General features: G+C 53.0%; 2 protein-coding genes and 1 pseudogene across 2 annotated transcripts; 1 reads left to right on the top strand and 2 right to left on the bottom strand.

Annotated features, from left to right (window-relative positions):
• Positions 1 to 432: 432 nt before the first annotated feature.
• NAGS (N-acetylglutamate synthase) lies at positions 433 to 6,677 on the top strand. Its single transcript, XM_021673685.2, has 7 exons — positions 433 to 858; positions 1,396 to 1,670; positions 1,786 to 1,999; positions 2,292 to 2,472; positions 3,127 to 3,298; positions 3,396 to 3,578; positions 4,237 to 6,677. The coding sequence occupies exons 1-7, from the start codon at positions 433 to 435 to the stop codon at positions 4,388 to 4,390; spliced, it is 1,605 nt and encodes a 534-aa protein (XP_021529360.2). The 3' UTR covers positions 4,391 to 6,677.
• On the bottom strand, positions 6,650 to 10,425 carry TMEM101 (transmembrane protein 101). Its single transcript, XM_012443952.2, has 4 exons — positions 10,269 to 10,425; positions 9,810 to 9,990; positions 8,466 to 8,612; positions 6,650 to 7,674 (listed from the first exon to the last, which is right to left on the bottom strand). Exons 1-4 carry the CDS (start codon positions 10,403 to 10,405, stop codon positions 7,366 to 7,368), a joined length of 774 nt encoding a protein of 257 aa, XP_012299375.1. The 5' UTR covers positions 10,406 to 10,425; the 3' UTR covers positions 6,650 to 7,365.
• A 4,081-nt stretch (positions 10,426 to 14,506) lies between these two features.
• LOC135271758 (small nucleolar RNA U3) lies at positions 14,507 to 14,692 on the bottom strand (annotated as a pseudogene).
• Between the last annotated feature and the right edge of the window lie 9,294 nt (positions 14,693 to 23,986).

Below are 23,986 nucleotides of genomic sequence, written 5' to 3'. Positions count from 1 at the left end.
CCAGCACACCGCCCTTCCCCTTCTACTCTTGCCAGCTCCCTCCATCCAACCCCCTGCCCAGCCCTGTGCTCAAAGCCACCTGCGGTCCCTTCTTCCCTCGTCAGAATGCCAATCACCCAAGGCCCTGCAGACTCCCAAAGCTGCCCCTGGAACCTACCTTGGCAGGAGATCAAAGACGACCCGCCACATTTAATATCGACCCCTGACCCTCGATAGTGGGTTCAGTTCCTCCAGGGGCGGGGAAGCCTGGTGGCCCCGCCCCCTGACTCATGGCCTGACCCTCCTCAAACGCAGCCAGAGGCGACTCCTGGTCCCCTGTCAGGACCCCGCCCCGGCCGGGTCCAGCCCCGCCCAATGGCAAGTTAAGAGCCCCCCAGTGCCAGACGCTCCAGACAGACTGCCACTCTTGGGGGGCAAGAGTTGGTTGTCGTCATGGCTACGGCGCTGACGACCGCGGTTCTGCGGGCAGCTGCTGTGGCCCCGAGGCTGCGCAGCCCGGGAGGCACTGGGGGCGCCCGGAGGCTGAGCTGCGGCGCGCGGCGGCGGGCAGCGAGGGGCACCAGCCCTGAACGCCGGCTCAGCACCGCCTGGGCGCAGGCCCAGCCCCCGCCAGAGGAGTCCGCGGGCACGGAAGACGTCTCCCAGACGCCTGCCGCTGAGAAGCCGTCGTGGGTGCCGACTCCCACGGCCCCGGTGCCCCACGAGCCCCCTGAATCTCCTCGGGGCCGCTCGCTGGTGCAGCGGGACATCCAGGCCTTCCTGAACCAGTGCGGGGCCAGCCCGGGGGAAGCGCGCCACTGGCTCACGCAGTTCCAGACCTGCCACCACTCCGCGGACAAGCCCTTCGCCGTCATCGAGGTGAGCGGAGCCCGGCGTGGGCCGTGACACAGCGAGGGGATGGGGCTGTGTGGCCACCTGTCCTCAGGCATGGCAGGAGAGGCTGCGGGCTCTGCGCAGCGGAAGCTGGAAGGAGCCCGGCAGAGCCCAGACCAGCACCGCCGGGAATGGGCGAGCCCGTAAGCTCCTCCGGAAGCCTCGCGCCCAGACCGAGTGAGGAGCCTGGGGGCCCCCACCTGCCAGGTGTGATGCCCTGAATAAGGCCCCCAACACCGGCGCCGTTAGGGGTTCAGAAGGGCCTGGACAGGAGCCGCCTGCTTTGCCCCTCCCCCAAAGGTGTCCCAGAGTCCAAGGTCGCAGGGAGCAGGGCGGGAGGTACCCCAGAGTGAGATAAGGGAGTGGCAAGACACAATGGGACAAAGGGCGAAGCAGGTGGGCACCGGTGGCCAGCAGTGGGTCCTGAGAGCTCCTGAAAGGGTAGGGTCACCGAGACGGCCCTGCATCGGAGCCAGCGGCTCAGGGCTGTGTCACGCTCCCTGAACTCCCACTCCTCCACAGGTGGACGAGGAGGTGCTCAAGTGCCGGCGGGCCGTATCCAATCTGGCCTTCGCCCTGGCCTTCTTGCAGCGCATGGACATGAAGCCGCTGGTGGTCCTGGGGCTGCCCGCCCCCACGGCGCCCTCGGGCTGTCTTTCCTTCTGGGAGGCCAAGGCGCAGCTGGCCGAGAGCTGCAAGGTGCTGGTGGACGCGCTTCGGCACAACGCAGCCACTGCCGTGCCTTTTTTTGGCGGCGGGTCTGTGCTAGGCGCTGCCGAGCCGGCTCCCCATGCCAGGTTAGTGACCCCCACCCCGCCCGCCCAGGCGTCCTCAGAGCGCGCTACTCCGCCCACCCTGCCACGCTCGGCAGGCCTGGACGGGGCCCTCTCGAGCACCACGTCTGGCCCACAGCTACGGCGGCATTGTCTCGGTGGAGACAGACTTGCTGCAGTGGTGCCTGGAGTCGGGCAGCATCCCCATCCTGTGCCCCATTGGGGAGACGGCCGCGCGCCGCTCTGTGCTTCTCGACTCCCTGGAGGTGACCGCGTCGCTGGCCAAGGCGCTGCGGCCCACCAAGATCATCTTCCTCAATAACACAGGCGGCCTGCGCGACAGCAGTCACAAGGTGAGGCCCTTTCTTTCCCCCAACCCCGCCCCGACGATCCCGGCCTTCCCTTGCGCCCCTCGCACCTCTCCCCGATAGGCCGCAGATTCACTAGCAAGCCGGGTGGGTAGAAAAGCCTAAGGGAGTATAGGGGAGGGGGTCAGCCCCGGGTGCCCAGATCTGCGCCCTCCCCGGCCAAGGACTCCGGGCGGAAGAAAGGATAAAGGAGTCAGAGAGAAGAGAGGTCCGTGGGGCAGGGGCGCAGTCCGTGCCGGCCGTGGGCCGCGGGCTCAGCCGCTGGCTCCGGACACAGGTCCTGAGTAACGTGAACCTGCCCGCTGACCTGGACCTGGTGAGCAACGCCGAGTGGGTGAGCACAAAAGAACGGCAGCAGATGCGGCTCATTGTGGACGTGCTCAGCCGCCTGCCCCACCACTCCTCGGCCGTCATCACCGCCGCCAGCACGCTGCTCACCGAGCTCTTCAGCAACAAGGGTGAGGGCGGCGGGCGGGCGGGGGGCTGGTCCCGGGAGTGAGCAATGGCCTGGCCTGCGTGTCTGAGGGCAGGAGGAGCGGCTTCTCCTCCTGTCCAGGAGCCGTAGAGGGCGATCACAGCAATGGCTCCAGCTGCGGCCGAAACCCGGGAAAGGTGAGAGAGGAGACTCCAGCAGACGAACTCAGAAGTTATTATAGGAATGGGCGGGACGAGAGGAAGAGGGAGGTGCCCAGTGGGCGGGGCCACGAGGGGCGGGGCCACGAGGGGGCTCAACCGTGAGAGATGGGTGGGGCTTAGGTTGGTGGGAGAGGTAAGCGGCGGGAGACCGACTTCGAGGAGAGAGGCGGGACTAAAGGAAGTGGGTGGGGCTCCAGGCGGCCGGAGGACCTAGGGGCACAATCTCTGCCTGGGAAATACATCTCCTTGAATTAAAATCACAGATATACAACAAAGCTACAGCTCACATGAAGAAAAGAAAAGAAAAGAGAAAAAATAAAATCACAGATAAATCTATGCAGACCACTGATAACATTTCACTGTGGAGGTCTCCCAAAGACGGAAATTGCTCCACCAGCCCCTGCCCTACCTGCAGCCCCCACCAGGCTGCGCAGACGGCTCTCCTGCCAGACTAGCCCCTCCTCATCCTCCTCCAGGGTCCGGGACCTTGTTCAAGAACGCCGAGCGGACACTACGGGTGCGCAGCCTGGACAACCTGGACCAGGGCCGTCTAGTGAACCTGATCAACGCCAGCTTCGGCAAGAAGCTCAGGGACGACTACCTGGCCTCGCTGCGCCCGCGGCTGCACTCCATCTACGTCTCCGAGGGGTGAGCCTGCGGACCCCAGAGGGCAGGGTCTCGGGGGGCAGTCGGCCAGCTTCGGACCAGGGAGAGGTCCCAGCCTGCCGCTCTCCCGCTGGGTCAGGTACAACGCCGCCGCCATTCTGACCATGGAGCCCGTCCTCGGGGGCACCCCGTACCTGGACAAATTTGTGGTGAGCTCCAGCCGCCAGGGCCAAGGCTCCGGTCAGATGTTGTGGGAGTGCCTGCAGCGGGACCTGCAGACGCTTTTCTGGCGCTCCCGGGTCACCAACCCCATCAATCCCTGGTAGGTCCCACCACTCCCAGCTCCGGGCTGGGCTCCGACTTCCCTCTCCTCTCCAGCCCTTGCCAAGCGTGCCAAGGAGGCTGAGCTTCCTCTTCTTCCACTGGTCTCCCTTTCACTACCTCCTAGGGGCAGACCACACAGAAAGCCAGAGTTAGAGCACACGTCACACTCCTTTCCTGGAAGCAAGTGACACCTCCTGACCCCCACAGAGCCCACCTCTCCCAGGGCCCTGAGGAATCCTAACCCTCAGGCTCTATTGGAGGCCCGAGGCACCTCCAGTGGAACACCCCTTCTCTCTCTCCTTCAGTAACTGCCCCCTCACCCCTGCACACTGCTCTGTGGGCACTAGGAAGTGAGCAAGAACCCTCCTCTTTGCTGCATAGTTGAGGCAGTGTGGAGAGCAAGGCACTGCTCCCTTCCTAACTGTGCACCTGGCAAGGTACCTAACTTCTCTCAGCCTTAGCTGCTTCTCTGTGAGCTGAGCATCACAATGCCAGGCTTAGGCCTCTGCTGCAAGAAGAAAATGAGATAACACACAGCAGGACCTAGCTGGGTGCCCAGCATGCAGTAGGTCCTCAATGTTCTTTGAATACAGAACCAGTGAGTAATGAGCACTGGCCTTGCCCTAAAAACTGCTGCATCACCTCCCCCCACCCAGGTACTTCAAACACAGTGATGGCAGCTTCTCCAACAAGCAGTGGATCTTCTTCTGGTTTGGCCTGGCTGATATCCGGGACTCCTATGAGTTGGTCAACCACGCCAAGGGGCTGCCAGACTCCTTTTGCAAGCCAGCTTCTGACCCTGGGAGCTGACCCTCACCATGGACCCTACAGGCCCTGGAACAGCCAGGGTGGACCAAAAGCCATGCCTGCTGGGGATGAGTGACCCCAGGAAGCCAGCCACAGGCTGGATGGGGCTTGCTGGCTGAGTGATCTGCACAGGAGAAAGTAGCCCCGGCTCTGCCCAGAGGAGGCACTGAAGTGGGACAAGCACAGGAAAGAGAGGGGCCAGTCTAGGACCCCAACTCAACTCACTCCAAAGCCACAACCAACTTGCCTTTGATTTTCAACCTGGGGATTAGAGGAGGGGAGGGTGCCTTCCAGGGATCTACTCAGGACTAACCCTAAGGGTGAGCTAGTTTCTGTGCCTCTGTGCTGTTTTGAGGCTCCCTTACCCAAGATATTACCCCATCTGCCTGATATTCTGCCATTCATTTAAATTCCTTTGGGTTTTGCAGTTTTTCAGGAGGCCTTCATTAAAATCTAAATACTTGTCTGAGAGTCAGCTCACACTTGAAAGAAAATTAGAAGTGACCCCGTGGGAGCAAGATTTTTTTTTTTTAAAGACATGGTCTTGCTCTGTTACCAAGGCTGGAGTAGTGGTGCCATCACAACTCACTGCAGCCTCAACCTCAGGCTCAAGCAAACCTCCCACATCAGCCTCCTTAGTAGCTGGTACCACAGGCACACACCACCACACCTGGCTTTTTTTTTTGGTAGAGATGAGGTCTCACTATGTTACCAAGTCTGGTCTCAAACTCCTGGGCTCAAGCAGTCCTCCCTCTTCGGCCTCCTAAAGTACTAGGATCACAGGCTGGGAGGAAGATCTTGAGGGCTGGGCAACCAGGGGACTCCTGGAGGGAGTAGAGGACTCCTAGGATGAACACTGCCACCATCCCCCGCCCAGAGGTTAGGAAGCATCCTCCCTTCCACAGACCAGGCCACAGCAGCCCCAGCTCCCCTTCCCTGTGGGTGCTCCACCCACAGCTCCCTTTCCAGGCTGGGCTGAGCCAGGCCCAGACATTAGTGGCACACCTTTTACCTACAAGAGCCCAGAGACGCTACAAGATGGCTTTTGCTTAAAAGCTCAAACTTGGACGTTTTCCCTTAGGCCCTACTAGAGGTTGTGTCCAGTCTCTACAGGACCAGCTGGACAGAAATAAAAAACCCAGGGGTTTCGTTGGCATTTTTTGAAGCTCCATGATGTGCCAGGCGCCATACTGGCTGCTGCTGGGGTGACTTTCTGGCAGACGCACATAGACTAGAAAGGAGGTCAACAGAGAGACCATCATGGCACAGGAGGGGCTGGGATAGAGCAGCCTCTGTCTCCCCTCAGGAGATGGGTCACACTGAGTACATATCTGGGCTTGGTCATTTGACAGACTTGACCTGGAATCCAGCTCTGTGGGCTGGATTTGCTCTGTGGCTTGAGGCAAGCTGCTTACCCTCTCTGAGCCTCCATTTCCTTCATGTGTAAAATGTAAAATATTCCAATTCACAGTGGACACTTAACAGTTTTCTCCCTCAGCCGGGTGTGGTGGCTCATGCCTGTCATCCCAGCATTTTGGGAGGCCGAGGCAGAAAGATCACCTGAGGTCGGGAGTTCGAGACCAGCCTGACCAACATGAAGAAACTCTATCTCTACTAAAAATACAAAATTAGCCAGGCGTGGTGACACATGCCTGTAATCCCAGCTGCTTGGGAGGGTGAGGCAGGAGACATGCTTGAACCTGGGAGGCAGAGGTTGCAGTGAGCCAAGATCCTACCATTGCACTCCAGCCTGGGTGACAAGAGCGAAACTCCGTCTCAAAAAAAAACAGTTCTCCCTCTAACTGCTCTCAGCAAGGATGTCTTCACAAGAACCAGGTCCAAATGGGAAGAAAAAGACAAGCTACAAGAGGAATTGAGTTGAGAGATCAAAAGCATACAGTACAGTGAGGATTTTGAGATTCTTGAAAAAGAGAGCCATTGGGAATGGTGGCTCATGCCTGTAGTCCCAGCACTTAGGGAGGCTGAGGCTGGAGAATCGCTTGAGCCAAGGAGTCTGAAACCAGCCTGGGCAACAAAGTGAGACCTCGTCTCTAAAAAACAAAGAACAAAGAAGTAAAAAATTAAAAAAAAAAAAAAAAAAAAAGAGCCAAAGAACTGTGGGAAATCTTAGAATAGGGGAAAGATCACGGGAGGACCAAGGTGAGGCTTAACCAGATGTGGTCTTTTGAGAAACCCAAGATCAGTCCCAGCCAGTGGCAAAGTGCCCTGTTGGGGAGAACAGAAAAGCAAAGCAAAACCAAATGTCTATATAAAATGTTTATTTTTGGAAGACTGTGTGGTCTGGTGTTTGGGAGGGAACTCCAACCCCACCAGGCCAACCATGGAGCTAGAAACAGAGGCAACAGGAGGGGCAAGGCTGGCGCTGCCTGCTCCACCCCTGCACAGCTCCGAGCAGACCAGGGCCTGCTCTGCTCTCAAGGTGAGCAACAGCTGGTACTGTTTCTGCCTCTGGCATACCCTGAGAACCCATGTGACTTCTGTAGTGCTCAGCCCCTTTCCCCTCCTGGGCCTGAACCACTGTGTCAGCACACACTCACGTCTCTGAACAGCACTGCAGAGCCCAGCTGGATCTGCCAGGTTCAAAGAGGAATTTTTCACATTTGCTCACTTCTGATCTCCATCTTCCTTCTGTCTCCCACTTTCAGGACCCGCATCCCAGCCCTGCCATACTCCCTTCTCAGGGACAGGGTATCCAGGGGGCAGCTGGCCTCAGCTCTAACAAACAGGAAAAAAACCTGTGAGGCAATGATGCCAGGGCTCCTACCCTCCCAAGCGCTGAGCCCAGAAATTTGGACAAACCAGCTGCCTCTTAATGCAAAAAAGAAAAAAACAACTTTAAAAAGGCAAAAGATCAAACAGACCAAAAAGCATAAATAAACAGCAACTGGGCCAGCAAGGAAGAAGGCAGGGTCACCTCAGTGGCTCCCTGTGCCCATCTCAGCCTCTTGCCATAAAACTCAGCCATCAGTGGCCAGGATGACAGCAGTTCCGAAGATGCCCACGCTCTCTCCAAGGAGCTTCATCTGGTTCCAGAACTCAACTCGCCGCGTGTTGTGCCAGTAAGCAACATTGCCATCAATGAGCAGCATGACTGGGGGCAGCAGTACAGCCAGGATCTGGGCAGCGAGGGTCACGTAGTAGCCTGACAGGAAGGCCAGGGCCAGGACGCCATACAGCACGAAGAACAGCTGGATCATGAGCTCCCCTCCTGGGAGATGGTTCAGATACGCCAGCCGGTCCTCTTTGCTGTGCTGCAGTGAGTAGGCCTGGAGACATACCATCCTCTGAGACTCTCCAACAGGCTTGGAAGCCTGTCTGGGGAGACCCACCTTGGAGATGGCACCTGTATATAAGCCCCTGCAGAAGGGCTTCTGACTCCCTTCTCAGACTGAGGACCCTCTGAAAGTAGGGCCTTTGTCTCCCCCTCAGACCATGGAGCCCCAGGAGACTAGGGCCTATGTCTCCCCTCACCCTAGGGGCTATGAAGGAAGTATATTTCCACAGTCAGACTGGAGCTCCTGCCTCTGAAAATGGGAGCCCACACAGAGAGCTATACTTGAGATATACCTGGTAACTAAGATGAGACCAAGTGGCCTGGGGCCTGTCCATGTCCCCATCCACACTGGCCTCCCCTAGCACCAGGGAGAACCATAAGTGGCTACCCTAGAGCTACCATCAGGGAGAACCATTACGTGACTAACCTAGAGCTACCCAGTCCCAGCTGGGGCCTGACCCCACCAAATCTCCTTTATCCCCTCCCTTCCAGTCCTTTGGGGGCTGAAGCCATGAGAGAATCACCCCATCTTGTTCTCCTGGCTCTCAAGGTTGGGATTTAATAACCAATCTACCTGATGGCAACACTGTTGGAAGAAGGGCCTCTCAACAGGCACTTGGAGGCCCCTGAGGCCTAGAAGCTGGCCAGGGCAATTCCCGGGAGCCAGGCCACCAGGAACTGCACACAGGCCTCATTCTGTGTCTACCTTCCTGGGGTTCTGCCAGGCCTGGACTCACATTTCACTCCCAGCCAGTATCTCCAACCAGCAGTCCCCCAACATACCACACAGATGAGATAGATGCCCAGGAACACCTGGCCGGTGGACTGCAGGGAGCGGCTGCGAGGTTTCCGGCGGTATAGCTCCCCAGCGCCGCTGGCCAACACAAGAAAGCCGCCGATGATGGCAACTGTGCGCGAGTACATACGGACCTAGGCCAGGGCAAGGGGACCCCAGTCAAGAACACTGCAGCCGCCACATCTCTCCTGGCTTCCCAGAGTGTAAAACTGCCCATCCCTACACATCCCATTCCATCTGATGAATCTTCTTACATTTCCGAGCTTGGTGGGCAGGTGCAACAGAGACAGATAATTCTTTTTCGTTTTTTATAGAAGTAGAAACTGAGGCCCAGAGGGTTAAGAAAACTGTCACATCTGGCTGGGCATGGTGGCTCATGCCTGTAATCCCAACACTTTGGGAGGCTGAGGTAGATAGATTACCCTGAGGTCAGGAGTTCAAGACCAGCCTGGCCAACATGAGGAAACCCTGTCTCTACTAAAAATACAAAAATTAGCCAGGTGTGGTGGTGCATGCCTGTAATCCCAGCTACTGGGGAGAGTGAGGCAGGAGAATCAGTTGAACCCAGGAGGTGGAGGTTGCAGTGAGCCGAGATCATGCCATTGCACTCCAGCCTGAGGGACAGAGAGAGACTCTGTCTCAAAAAACAAAACAACAAAAGAAAACTGCCAGGTCCTACAGAAAGTAAGTGGCAGAACCCAGAAGCAATGTGTTTCTCCCTTTCCCACTCTCAGATCTGTAGACCCTAATATTGGTGTCCTTTATTCTACACAGTATGGGATCTGTCCCACAAAAACAAAACCATTGATCTTGTTGTCCTGTAGCTGTTCACACATCTGCCTCTTCTAAGGGTCTGACAGTCTCTTCCTCGAGGACAGTGCCTTTGTCCAACCTTATCTCCAAGCCTGCAGTGCCTGGCACAGGGTCTGGCTTAAATGCTACACCAGGATTAATTACATTGTCATAAAATGACTTTATGAAAACTAGGTACTCTCTCCAGGGTCCCTTTTACCCCCTGAGTCTGAAATTATTAAACTAACAGTTTAAAAGTTTCTGGGAACCAGGTGACCGGGGTTCTGGTCCCACCAGTATCCTAACTGTGGTTGGGAAAGTCTGTTTCCTATCTCTGGACCTCAGTTTCCACACTGTGAAGGGGAAGTCTGTGTGGTCTCTAAGATCCATTTCTGCGCTCTGTAATCTCCATAAGCCTAGAGTTTCGAACCTCCCAGGCGTCACACTGTGCACCTGGCTAGCACCATTTATCGCAAACCAAAAGCCTTGTGCACCGGCCTCTGATTCCCCATCACCCAGAGGGAAGCCGAGGAGCTCACCTTCAGCCAGTCCCCGTAGTGGACGTAGCCCCCGATGTAGGCGGCGTAGGTGCTAATGGCCAATTGGAGTGCGGCCCCCAGCGCGAACCAGCGCCGCTTCACGCCAAAGGACATGAAACTAGCGCACAGCACGGCCGCCCCCATGTCGAAATACAGGTAAGGCACTGGGATGTCGGGCTTCCTGCGAGCCAGGAGTAGGGAAGCAACGAAGACAGAATGAAGCGGTGGGGGAAGAACCTTGACACTCTCTGAGTTCCCACAGGCTCCACTGCTCCCCCAAACCGAAGTCCCCTCTCATGGCCAGGACCGCCCTACCAGATTTGGCCCGACACACGGACCAGAACCCCTCCCAAAGAGGTCCCAATTCCTCCCAGTCCAAGGGTCCCGACTTCTAGCCCCCAATTTCTTGCCCACATCGCCGCCCCCCGCCGCGTTTAGCGGCTGCGTAGGCCTGCTCACCGGCGTGCCTCAGCCCTCTCAGCGTACAGCATGAGCTGGCTGAAGCAGCCCCAAAAGGGGCAGCGTGTGAGCAGCACCGAACCCAACTGCATGATCAGCTGCAACATCCACCGTCTCGAACCTATCTTTGACGCCATCTTGGGAAAGGGCAGTCATCTGCGGCCTCACCCGTCAAGGAGACCGGCGCGGGGGGGACACGCAACTTCCGGGTTAAGCGCTTTTTCTTCTTTTTCCTCCCAGAAACAATGGTGTCGCTCTCTAGTTCCGGAACTAAGGTGTTCTAGTTGCGAAGTCCAGCCTTCTTGTCTGCTCATGGAGGCTTCAGGGCCCATCTTTGTCCCTGCAAAACTGAAAACTAGACTAGAGGAAGGAACCGTGGGCTCAGGATAGCAGAAGTCTTGGACCGTAGTGCAAACTGGTCTTTGAATGCCGCCCGATCAGGGGCCTAATACTAATTCCAACCCTGTGTGATTTTGGGCACATCACCTAAACTTGGTGAGATTCATCATGAAATGAGGATAATGACACCTGCCTCAGAGTTGTGAACTTTAAATGTGACAGGTTGGTCCTAGCACATAGTAGCGGTTCAATAAATGGTACACATACGCACCAGAGGAAATCCCCGTTTTTAAGTTCAAAGTAAGGGGCCTCCTGGCTCAAAGTCACCTCTTTGGGCTTTGCCTTTTGCCTGGTCCCTGAGAGAAAAGGGAGATCTGAACATCTGGGACATCTCAAGTCAGTCCATTTTCTCCAGCTGCCATGTTCCCACTGTAGCCCAGATTGTCATTTTTTGTCAGTTTAATTGCAGTGGACATCCAAGGGGTCTCCACATTCCCTTCCAATGTGTTCTCAGCCCCTTCTCCCACCCCCACCCAGTTATATGTTCTCATAACATCAGCTGCCTTCCTTTGCATGGTGGCAATTATGTATTTGTGACTTTTTTTTAAGACAGGGTCTCACTCTGTCACCCAGGCTGGAGTACAGTGGTGCAATCTTGGCTCACTACAGCCTCCACCTCCCGGGTTCAAGCAATTCTTCTGCCTCAGCCTCCCAAGTAGCTGGGATTACAGGCACCCACCACCACACCCTGCCAATTTTTATTTTTAGTGGACATGGGGTTTCACCATGTTGGCCAGGCTGGTCTGGAACTCCTGACCTCAATTGATCCACCCGCCTCAGCCTCCCAAAGTGCCAGGATTACAGGCATGAGTCACCACACCCAGCCAATGTATCTGTGATTATTGTATTGACAATCTCCCCCTACTAGATTGTGAGCTCCATAAGGACAAACACGGTGCCTGGGTTTCTGCTTGCTGTTTACAGATGCTCCTGTAATCCCAGCTACTCAGGAGGCTGAGGCAGGAGTATCACTTTAACCTGGGAGATGGAGGTTGTAGTGAGCCGAGATTGTGCCACTGCATTCCAGCCTGGGCTAGAGAGTGAGACTCCATCTCAAAAAAAAAAAAAAAAGTAATTTTGTCTATCTCTGCCTACCAGTGACAACCACACAAAACAAATTTCTTTTACCACGATACAGGCACATAGTACAGAATCAACTTTCCAATTGATTTTCTTTTTCCAGTCTCTTCACCTCTCCGTTTCAAATGGCCATGGTGTACAGCCCTAAAGTGTTGAGGAAGACCAGAACCAGGACTGTGTACAATAGTCCATAAAATAGTCCTAGGAGTCTGCCTGGGCTGCCCCTACAGGCACAACACCCCACCCTCCCATCATAACCTTAGCAAGCTATTATTTCCAACCAGTCTCCAGCAGCAGAGGCCAGGGACTTGTGTGAGAAGAAGATAGATTAGGATTGCGGCAGCTTGCCTTGGTACCCACTGTGCCCCAATTTCTCTGGACTGAAGTCCCTCTCTATCTTTTCCTGCTCTTTCCTCTTTCCCAGAGGGATACTGAGAAGGGAAAAACTTGGGGCAAAATCCTCGTTTCTAGGGTTGGGACAGATACTGGCATCCTATCAGGTCAGAAGAGGGAGATGGGTGGGTGGCCTGGACCCTGAGACATGAACACAGCCATTTGTCTCTGTGGCCCCCCCCACCACCCCCAGTTCCTCCCACCCCTGCCTGGTGTTCTGTGCAGAAGACGCTTGAGGGAAGAAGAAAAGGCACACACACACAATACTTTTAAGGGAAAATAAGCTTTATCCCACATAAATAGCAATGCAGATATAATAAACAAATGATATGATAAGCAAATTAATATAATAAACAAACTGCAATGGGAACGGGAGAAGGAAAAAGATATTTGCATTCACCAGACTGTGGAGGATTCACCACCAGACTGGGAAGCAACAGCCTGGGCTCCAGAGTCGGCCACTCGTCCGTGCACAGGCAGGAGAGGGCTCATGAAGCCTCCACGCAGTCTGGGACCCTGGCTCTTTTTGTAACGAGTTGTTTAGCATGAAGCCCAGTCACGAGGGCCCTTCGTGAATGGGCTCAAGGAACACAAAAAGGTCAACTTGTTTCTGTGATTGTCTATTGTTTTTCAATAACTAATGTATAGGAATAGATTGAAATAGAGATTTCTCCGAAACAGCGCTGATGAGCGCCTCAAGGAGCTCACACAGCCCGTTCCGGGACTTGGTGACCATTGTTTGTGTCCACGTTCAATTGAGTTCAAATTTCATATTTAATTTTTCCTCCATACCTGTGAGCTCCACCTGAGCTCCACAGACTTCTGAGGAATTTCCCTTTTCCTCTCTCACACCTGCCTCTGCTCTCCCTCCTCTAGGTGCCTTGACCTTGCTCTGCGGCACCCCTCACCTCTCCAGAGAGCCCCCCAGCTCCCCAGCTTCTTCCGGGCCCTGCCTGCGCTTGCGCTCTGCCATTGGCACAGCCACAGCCACGGTGAGCAGCACGCTGCCTGTGATGCCCAACACAGTGGCAGTCTCCGCCAGGCAAAGCTGGGCCTCCACACCACTCAGCGCCGCCCCAGACAGCCTTTCGGGCCCAGCGCAAGTCAGGTTGCCCAGGTCTGCCACATGCAGGTGCTGCAGGTGACCCAGCTTTCCGAAGGCTCGATGCAGGTCACAGTCACATGTCCAGGGGTTGCTGGCCAACAGCAGCCACATGCCTGCTGTCCGGATACCTGCCACTGCCCTGAACTCCAGGTGCTGCAGTCAGTTGCCCACAAGAGAGAGAAGGCCCAGCGCCCCTAAGGTTGCAAACGCCTTGGCCGCCAGCTCACTGATGTCATTCCCAGCCAGAGAGAGGACTTCCAAGGCTGGCATAGTGGCCAGTGCAGCCCCCTCCACCCGCTTCAGCTGGTTCCCAGCCAGCGAGAGCCAGCATAGGCAGAAGAGGCCCCCAAAGACCCCTGCGGCCAGTTCAGCCAGCTGGTTGTGGCTCTGGTCAAGCTGCTCCAGGCTCCCCAGGCGCCACAGGCTGCTGGGGTCCAGGGAAGTGAGCAGGTTGTGAGAGAGGTCCAGGCGGAGCAGAGAGCCCAGGGTAGCTGAGAAGTCTGGGGGTAGATGGGCCAGCTGGTTGTGGCTGAGGTCCAGCTGCTCCAGGAACCTCAGGCCCCCTAAGGCCCCACCAGACAGATCCCGCAGGATATTGTGAGAAAGCAGCAACACCCGCAGTCCCCGGAGGCCCTGGAAGGCGCCAACCGGCAGATGGCTGAGGTTATTGTGGCTCAGCTCCAGGAGCCAGATTCCATCAGGCAGCCTGGAAGGGAGACAGAGCAGGTGGAGGCCCCCACAGTCCACCACACTGCCTGAGGTCGGGCAGGTGCATGGTATTGGGCACGCTGCCACCAGACTCCTGAGAAAGACCGATGCCACCACTATGACTATAGCCATTGTGAGGGAGGAGTGGCCACACCCACCCTGTCCTTGCTCCATGAAGGGCTGGAGTGAGGATGGCATCAGGCACTCATGGCTGCTGAGACCTTCAGGCCTCACTCCTCCACCTGGGACCCTGGCAAGCATGGTGATGCTAGGGGAGAGACACAAGTAGACACCATTCAGGGGTCTCACCATGTGCTGGGTGCCCAAACATTGTCTCAAAGACACCCTGCCTGCATCCCCCATGATTTTAAGTGTTACCTAAGCTTCTGGCAAGAGCCCTCTTTAACCTGAGACCCCAGCATTCGGCTTCCCAGTCCCCTAACCACCTCTCGTTCTGTTCTTCCTGCTGGGATGAAGAACCATCAGGGAAGATGGCCTGTAATCCTCTGCACCTCCTTACTCCCACCCACAGCAGCTCACTGATTTCACCCCCACTCTCTGTTCTCTCCCTCGTACTTTCCCAAAGCAACAGGAGCAGATCACCAATGGCACACTGCGGCTGTAGCAAAGCAACGTCAACAGCCAGAGTCATGCTCAGGAGACTTCGCCTCTTCATAGTTACCAGTGCTCTGCACGCTTATCTCGTAACTACAGCAATGATCCCTGAGAGTACAGGCTTCTCACTGACTTTCTAGAGGGTCCCAGGAGAAACTCTGCCTTCTGCTGCCCCCAAACATGCACGCACCTGCTTTCATGCAGCCAACATTTGTGGAGCTCCTATTCTGCCAGAGGTCAGAGCAGCAACTAGATCCTGGCCCAGTCTGGCCACTGAAGATAGGGCCTCAGGCCGTGAAGTCCAATGCACTCACCTGTGTTCCTGGCAACACCTGCACCCGAGTGCACCTGAGTGCACCTGAGTGCAGTCCCAGCCCAGGAATGGCAGTGGAAAGAATCCAGGCTCTAGTTCCAGCCTGCCCGGCCTCCTGCCAGAGTTCCACCCTCAAGAGCAGCAGCAGGTCTAGCTCTTAGGGAAGCCACAGCCCCAAGGGTGAGCAAGTGGGACAGGCTTAGGAAATCCTCAGCCTTATGGCCTTGCATCCAGGGGAGCAGGGCCTGCCCCCAACCTCTTTCCTCACTTCCTTCTGGAAACCCACAGCCTGCTCTCTACTGTCGGAATGGCAGCTTGAGGCCCCTTGGGGCCCTGCCTCAGTTTGGGAAGGAGTCAGGTGTCTCCTTCATTCTATACTGCCTGCCTAAGAAATATGCCATCATCTGTAATTCACCCAGGTGTTGTATGGGCACAAAGGAAGGGAATGCTTTTTCTTCTCACTAGGCCAAAGGTCAAAACACTTCATGCTAGCATTTGAGGGAAGCTCAGCTTCTCCTCGAACACAGTATTTGTGCCTAGTACCTCTGCCTTGCCCTAGGAGCCAAAACCTCCTGTCCAGGATTCCCAGTGTGCTCACTAGCCCTGCCCAGTGAATGCTGAAGAGAACAGTAACGGCCACACGGAAGGTCTCATTAAAAGCTTCATTTAATCCTCAACTGAGGAAAGGAATTCTTTTTTTTGAGATAGGCTCTCACTCTGTCGCCTATGCTGAAATGCAGTGGTGCGGTCACGGGCCACCGCAGCCTCAACTTCCCAGGCTCAGGTGATCCTCCCACCTGAGCCTCCTGAATAGCTGGGACTACAAGTATGTGCCACCAAGCCCAGCTAGTTTTTGTGTTTTTTTGTAGAGACAGGGTTTCACTGTGTTGCCCTGGCTGGTCTCGAACTCCTGGACTCATGCGATCCTCCCGCCTCAGCCTCCCGAAGTGCTGGGATTTACAGGCATGAACCACTGCACCCAGCCAGGGACTGTGATTTTACACGAGGAAACCAATGCTTGACAAAGTTAGTTAAGTTTCCAAGTCATACTGCTAGTTAGGGGCAGAGGTAAAATCTGACAGAACTCAGGCCTGACAGAATCCAGTCATGCTTGGCCAACTGTGGTGGCTCACGCCTATAATCCCAGCACTCTGGGAGGCCAAGGTGGACAGATCACCTGAGGTCAGGAGTTCGAGACCAGCCTGGGCAACATGGTGAAACACTGTCTCTAAAAATACAAAAAAATAGCTGGGCATTGTGGTGCATGCCTACCTATAGTCCCAGCTACTTGGGAGGCTGAGGAGAATTGTTTGAACCCGGGAAGTGGAGGTTGCAGTGAGCTGAGATTGTGTCACTACACTCCAGCCTGGGTGACAGAGCAAGACTCTGTCTCAAAACAGATAATAATAAATTTTTTGTAGAAACGAGGTCTCACTATGTCGCCCAGGCTGGTCTTGAACTTCTGAGCAACATGGTGAAACCCCCCCTCTAGAAAAAAATACCAAAAATTATCTGGGCGTGGTGGCACATCCCTGTAGTCCCAGCTACTCGGGAAGCTGAGGTGGAAGGACTGCTTGAGCCCAGGAGGTTGAGGCTGTGGTAAGCCGTGATCACACCACAGCACTCCAGCCTGGGTGACAAAGGGAGACCCTGTCTTAAAAAAAAAAAAAGTCAAGGTCTACTAGACAAGAGCAAAGGGATGAATAACATAGATTATCCCCAGAAGGAGAAGAGTAGCAGAACTATCACCAACCTAGGGTGGGAGTCTGAGCCTCTGGCTAATCTCAAGCCCCTCAGAATTACTTCAAGTGATCTGGTTCAAGCAAATTATACTGGAAAAAACTTGAGAAATCACTGTCAATAATCTTTAAGAAAACATTACCAACAGAAGGTTGCTAGAGCCTCGAGCTCAGCAAAATTTCCAATTTTCAAGTCACATAAATAAGTACAACAGTTCACAAAACTCAAAATGGGCTTATTGAACATGTCATGTCTGAGCAATTTCCTAAAACATGGGGACCACTAGGTGCCCACATGAGTTGACTAAAAATAAGTTTTACTCAAACAACTTTATTTTCTTTTTGTTTTTTGAGATGGAGTTTCACTCTTGTTGCCTAGGTTGGAGTGCAATGACGCGATCTTGGCTCGCTTCAGCCTCTGCTTCCCAGGTTCAAGTGATTCTCCTGCCTCAGCCTCCCAGGTAGCTGGGGTTACAGGTATGCACCACCATGCCCAGGTAATCAGACAACTTTATTTCCCTTTTTGATAAGGCTACCAGATGTCGATCATACACATCAGATGTTATTAAAATCTCTCAGGGTATCTCTTTGGATAAGATGAAAACACAGAAGACAGTTTATCAAAATTAAAAGTAACACAACATTGGGATGGACAACTAGTATACTGGGTTATGGAATCAAGATTTTTTAAAGCTCTTAATAGGTTAAAATTGTTGGCTAAAAATAGTTAATAGCAGGCCAGGTGCAGTGGCTCACACCTGTAATCCTAGCACTTTGGGAGGCCAAGGAGGGCAGATCACATGAAGTCAGGGGTTCAAGACCAGCTTGGAAAACATGGCAAAATCCCATCTCTACTAAAAAAATACAAAAATAAGCCAGGCATGGTGGCGCATGCCTGTAATCTCAGCTACCTGTGAGGCTGAGGCAGGAGAATCACTTGAACTCAGGAGGTGGCAGTGAGCTGAGAAATCGCACCACTGCGCTCCAGCCTGGGTGACAGACTCCATCTCAAAAAAAAAAAAAATTTAATAACAATAAATGTCAAATTCCGTATTTAGGAATTTAAAATCTACTTACATGAGCTGGAGAAGACTTGGCATAATAGCTACTTCTGTGAAGAAGTCTGGGCAGATTTTGCTGATCACATCAAACTGAGTCAACAGTGTTATGTATCTGCCAGAAGAAGCAACTCGCTGTAGTGTCCGGCATCGCAGTAAATTAAATGGCTGCATGGAAGGTCCCAGTGTGCTACCAAACCATGTCCAGTGCTGAGGCCACACTTAAGAACTAGGAAAGCGGCCAGGCGTGGTGGCTCACGCCTGTAATCCCAGCACTTTGGGAGGCCGAGGCGGGCGGATCACGAGGTCAAGAGATCGAGACCATCCTGGTCAACATGGTGAAACCCCGTCTCTACTAAAAATACAAAAAATTAGCTGGGCATAGTGGCGCGTGCCTGTAATCCCAGCTACTCAGGAGGCTGAGGCAGGAGAATTGCCTGAACCCAGGAGGCGGAGGTTGCGGTGAGCCGAGATCGCGCCATTGCACTCCAGCCTGGGTAACAAGAGCGAAACTCCGTCTCAAAAAAAAAAAAAAAACTAGGAAAGCATCCTTCAAAAGCCATCTGAATGGAGAAGATAGCTCTCAGTCACATCTGCCGATATAGGGGCTGCCAGCAAAAACAAACAAACAAAGCCTGAAAGAGCAGGGACTACCGTGTAGGACACCTGAGCATTATTAGCCTTGGCTCTAACGGTGAGCCGCTACTGGAGGACAAGCAGGGCACAGACAGCTGCCACATGTTGCCTCCTTGAGTAACAAGTGCCCCATCAATCAAAGTTCAAATAGAGGCAATCTGCTGAGGACGCTCTAGAGGGGATATGTAAAGTGGGAGGCTTGACTATACGGGATGAACTCTAAGATCCCTGGCATTATCAAGTGCTAGGAAATCTATTCTAAGCTTCTGATACCAGCCTCAGCACAGGAAGCATCCTGTTTGCACTGTTGACACACTGACTGCTGAGTTATATGGCTACATGTCCTGCCTGGAGCCAGTACATAAGGGCAACAGCAGGACACTTTCAGAAAAGGCTCATTTGAACAAAACTGAAGTGTATGTGATGACAGTACACATTTGCAGGAGTGAAGGGTCTCACTCTGTCACCCAGGCTGGAGTGCAGTGGCGCGATCTCAGCTCACTGCAACCTCTGCCTCCCGTATTCAAGCAATTCTCCTGCCTCAGCCTCCTGAGTAGCTGGGACTACAGGCACCCACCACCACACCCAGCTAATTTTTGTGTTTTTTATATATATATATTTTTTGAGACAGAGTCTCACTCTGTCACCCAGGCTGGAGTACAGTGGCACGATCTCAGCTCACTGCAGCCTCTGCTTTCCAGGTTCAAGCAATTCTCTTGCCTCAGCTTCCAGAGTAGCTGGGACTACAGGCACACACCACCACACCTGGCTAACTTTTTGTATTTTTAGTAGAGACAGGGTTTCACCATATTAGCCAGGATGGTCTCGATCTCCTGATCTTGTGATCTACCCGCCTTGGCCTCCCAAAGTGCTTGGATTACAGGTGTGAGCCACTGCGCCTGGCCTAATTTTCGTATTTTTAGTAGAGACAGCATTTCACCACGTTGGCCAGGATGGTCTTGATCTCTTGACCTCAGGATCCACCCATCTCAGCCTCCCAAAGTGCTGGGATTACAGGCGTGAGTCACTGTGCCCAGTCAAATCATTATTATACTCACTCTCTTTCATGAATATCCTCAGCTCAACTCCCCTCTCCCTCCACAGTACAGACCTGACACATCTCTCACTCTGTCTGTACCCACTATTCACCTCCTCTGTGTCTGCACTAAGGTCACTCGACATGATTGGCAGAGGCACACAATGGGTACCTGGTTACCCCCAAAATTGATGAGCATGCATCTCTAAAGGGCACTCAACAGTCTTACCCTATTCCCCTTTCAGGTTAACTGGGCCAACCCTATTCCCCTTTCAGGTTAACTGGGCCACCAGAAAGGAAGTCACTTCCCTCACCTCCCTGACAAATCTACATTCACCTCCAACTGCCGTGTCAGGGAAGAAGGGCCCCTCCTATCTGAAGCAAATCTATCCACTTTGGTCAGGGATCCCAACCTCTTGTCTTCTCAGAGTTCACAGATGACAGTCACTGAATGTCTAGCTCCATCCCACGCTTCTCTAAGCCCAGGCTTGTTATCCAGCTGCCCATTTGCCATCTGCTCTTCAGTGTTTCCTGGGCAACACAAAATGGCAATACAAAAATTCCAGATTCTTCCACAAACTTCTTCCTCCCCTACTGTTTGCCATCTACCTAGAAGGCATCCTTGGTTCCTCTCCGCCCCTCACATCCTTCCCCTCACATTCGGTGCATCAAGGCCTGTCGGCTCTCAAACTTAATTCTCTGCCACCACCGTCTCCCGCCTAGACTGCTGCACCGACCCCTAACCCAGCAGCCTCCTTGCTTCTGCTGCCACCGTCTGACACCAAACCAAGCCCCATGACTGCCCATGGTGCCAAAGAACCCAGTCTCTAGGATAACTGTAAGGTCCTGTACTATCTGGCCCCACCCACTTCTCTACAGTCCTGCTCAGCAGGCTCCAGCCGCCTGTCTTCTATCAGTTCCTGAACATCCCAAGCTCTTGTCAACCTGACTTTACACTTGCTGTTCCATCTGAACATTCTTGGCTGGCACCTTGTTCTTCAGATTTCAGCTGAAACCACATCTCAGTGGCTATCTATAAATATTCTCTCTAGAGATATATGCCCCTTCCCCCCAGTAAGCATAAGCAACAACTTTTTCTTTTTTTTTTGAGACTGTTTCGCTCCTATTGCCCAGGCCGGAGTGCAATGGCACGATCTCAACTCACTGCAACCTCCACCTCCTGGGTTCAAGCGATTCTCCTGCCTCAGCCACCCGAGTAGCTGGGATTACAGGCATGCACCATCACACCCAGCTAATTTTGTATTTTTAGTAGAGAAGGGGTTTCTCCATGTTGGTCAGGCTGGTAGACCTCAGGTGATCCACCCGCCTTGACCTCCCAAAGTGTCGGGATTACAGGCATGTGCCACCGCGCCTGGGCAGCAACACCTTTAAGCTAGGAGACAGACCAGAATAAAAGGGGCCACATTACAAAAAGAAGCCACCACTTGCTGGTCCCTTCATGAAGGACCTGTAAGAATTTCTTGTCTAACACTGCAGGAGTCCACACCAGAGGACCAAAGAAAAAGGAGAGATGAGTTGGTAAGTCACTGAAAATATACCTTAGCCTCACCTTACCCCGCCAATTAAGAAACTTAGTTCCAATTTAGACTTTTCAACAAAATTGGAAATTATAGGAAAATGGGAGACAGGCCAGATAGGAAGGGTGACTGCAATCTGACCAGACTTAGTCCCAGCTGCCAGAGTCTGCTCTAGAGAAACCCGAGGCAGATTCCTGCTGCTTCCCAGTCTAGAACCAGGTACATCCCTCTTTCTTCCCCTGTACCCCTGTATCCTTTACTGATCCTTTGTCCTCTTTCCAAACTTGAACTCCAAGTTTTCCTCAAAACCTACTCCTGGATCACTTTTCTTTTTTTGTTGTTGAGACAGTGTCGTCCTATCCCCCAGGCTGGAGTGCAATGGCCCTATCTGGACCCACTGCAACCTCCACCTCCCGGGTTCAGGTGATTCTCCTGCCTCAGACTCCTGAGTAGGTGGGATTACAGGCACATGCCACCACGCCCAGCTGATTTTTGTATTTTTAGTAGAGATAGGGTTTCACCATGTTGGCCAGGCTGGTTTCAAACTCCTGACCTCATGATCTGCCCACCTTGGCCTCCCAAAGTGCTGGGATTACAGGCGTGAGACACCATGCTTGGTTGTGTCAGGTTTTGATAACATAAAAGAACAAATTCGTTTTGAAACTATTACAGCAGCACAGTGTATCACCAGTGGATGGCAGCCCAAATGCATCTTTTTCAGGTACTTCATACTGTTATCTGATAATGTTAAACTCCTAAAATTTAGGCAATACATGCAGATGATTCCAAGTTTCTTAAAGGGGAATTCTATGGCACTGATGGCCTCCAGCAGTGATAGGAAAGCAAACCTACCATGTAAATCTAACATCCTCCAACCAGGCAACCACCTCCCTCCCACACTCCCACTGTCCTCACCACTCACCCTGTACATTTCAGCTTCCAGCGCTATACATTCTCACCACAGTACCCTCCAGGTTGTAGCCACCATACCAAGCAGGACAGCAAACTTGATCTGTGTATGACCGAAATGCCTCTATTTCCTTTACCAGTGTCTCACAGGAGAACAGATTTTAAGACACATATTCTTAGCTTCAAATATGTCAAGGAGCCTTTACCCTCCTCAATCAGTGGCTCATTAGCCAGAGCCACTCATATTAAAGTGCTTGAGCAATTTTCAGATTTTCAAAACACCAAACAGAAATCAGCAATGAGCTGCTCAGGCTTCAATGGCACAATTCAATATCAACTCACTGTGGTAAGGCTGTTTATACCACAATAATTGGATAGTCTAAACAGCAGTAACTCCAGGCCAGGTGCAGTGGCTCACGCCTATAATCCCAACACTTTGGGAGGCCGAGGTGGGCAGATCACGAGGTCAGGAGATCAAGACCATCCTAGCCAGCCAACATGGTGAAACCCTGCCTCTTAAAAAAAAAAAAAAAAAAAAAGGCAGTAACTCCAAAGGCGTGTGCATGGTGGTGGTGAGATAATCAGGTGCTGGTGTAGAGGTGTATGTGTGTATATTTGGGGAGGGAGGAGTACACCCCAAAATAAAGCCAAGGAGACACTGCAAAACTACCTGTCCATGGTGCATCACAGATGTAAGCTCTCTGCACCACGCTCCTCCACAGTTCAATGTCCTTTCAATCTAAGTGGCAATTTCTGCCATTTTCGCTAGTCTCCTGTGCGCCAGCCTGATTCTGGCAAACGAAAGTGAGCGGTACACATGCCATCAGTTTGGGAAGTCCCACTGCATTAGGAGCCCATGAGTGGATAAAGCCTAGGGCTTTGTTCCAGCTCTGCTACCACAGGCAGGTGGGGCACTCCAGACAAGTCACTTGGCCTCAGACGAACTCATTCTCTTTCTGAAAAATAAGTAGTTTTCTTTTTCTTTCTTTGAATCTTGCTCTGTTGCCAACCTGGAGTGCAGTGGCACGATCTCAGCTCACTGCAACCTCTGCTTCCTGGGTTCCAGCGATTCTCCTGGGTTCCAGCGATTCTCCTGCCTCAGTCTCCCGAGTAGCTGGGACTACAGGTGCATGCCACCACGCCCAGCTAATTTTTCCATTTTTTTAGTAGAGACAGGGTTTCACCATATTGGCCAGGCTGATCTTGAACTCCTGACCTCATGATCCAACTGCCTTGGCCTCCCAAAAGTGCTAGGATTACAGGTGTGAGCCACGGCGCCCAGCCTAAAATGATTAGTTTTCAAAAGCATTCCTCAGGTACTTCAAGGAAGGGTAAGGGGTAAGATTTATGAGACAGAGGGCAGAGCTCTGAGACCCCCTACCCCAGATCTGCCCAGGTATTTTACATATTAACCTCCCTTAAAATGCCATCTAAACAAAGCCTTTTTTTTTTTTTTTAAGAGACAGCATCTTGCTGTCACCAGGCTGGAGTGCAGTGGTTCAATCACAGCTCACTGCAGCCTCAACCTCCCTGGCTCAAGTGATACTCCCACGTCAGAATCCCAAGTAACTGGGACTACAGGCATGTACCATCGCACCTGGCTAATTTTTTTATTTTTCGTTTTTTGTAGAGACAGGGGCCTCACTATTGCCCAGAATGGTCTTGAACTCCTGCCTTGGCCTTGCAAAGTGCTGGGACTATGGGCGTGAGTCACTGCACCTGGCCTAAATTAAGGCTTCTAAAACAAACACGGATCTTCTGGAAATCATTTACTCCAATCTCACCTCCAGATTTAACCATCCAAGGATCAAGCTAACATTTATACTAACATTTACAGAGCACTTTCTAAGTATTAGGCTTTTTTTTTTTTTTTTGAGACAGATTCTTGCTCTGTCACTCAGGCTGGAGTACAGTGGCACAATCTTGGCTCACTGCAACCTCCACCTCTTGGGTTTAAGCAATTCTCTGTCTCAGCCTCCCAAGTAGCTGAGATTACAGGCACCTGTCACCATGCCCGGCTAATTTTTTTTTATTTCTAGTGGAGACAAGGTTTCACCATCTTGGCCAGGTTGGTCTTGAACTCCTGACCTTGTGATCCACTTGCCTTGGCCTCCCAAAGTCCTCGGATTACAGGTATGAGCCACCACACCCAGCATAGTATTAGGCTTTTAAAATATCTTATTAACCCA

Source organism: Aotus nancymaae, unplaced genomic scaffold (assembly GCF_030222135.1).
Source record: "Aotus nancymaae isolate 86718 unplaced genomic scaffold, 86718_ANA_hifiasm-v0.15.2.pri h1tg000089l, whole genome shotgun sequence".
NCBI classification, from domain to species: Eukaryota; Metazoa; Chordata; class Mammalia; order Primates; family Aotidae; genus Aotus; species Aotus nancymaae.
Note: the sequence above shows the minus strand (reverse complement) of the source record. Positions and strands in the feature narration are given on the sequence as shown.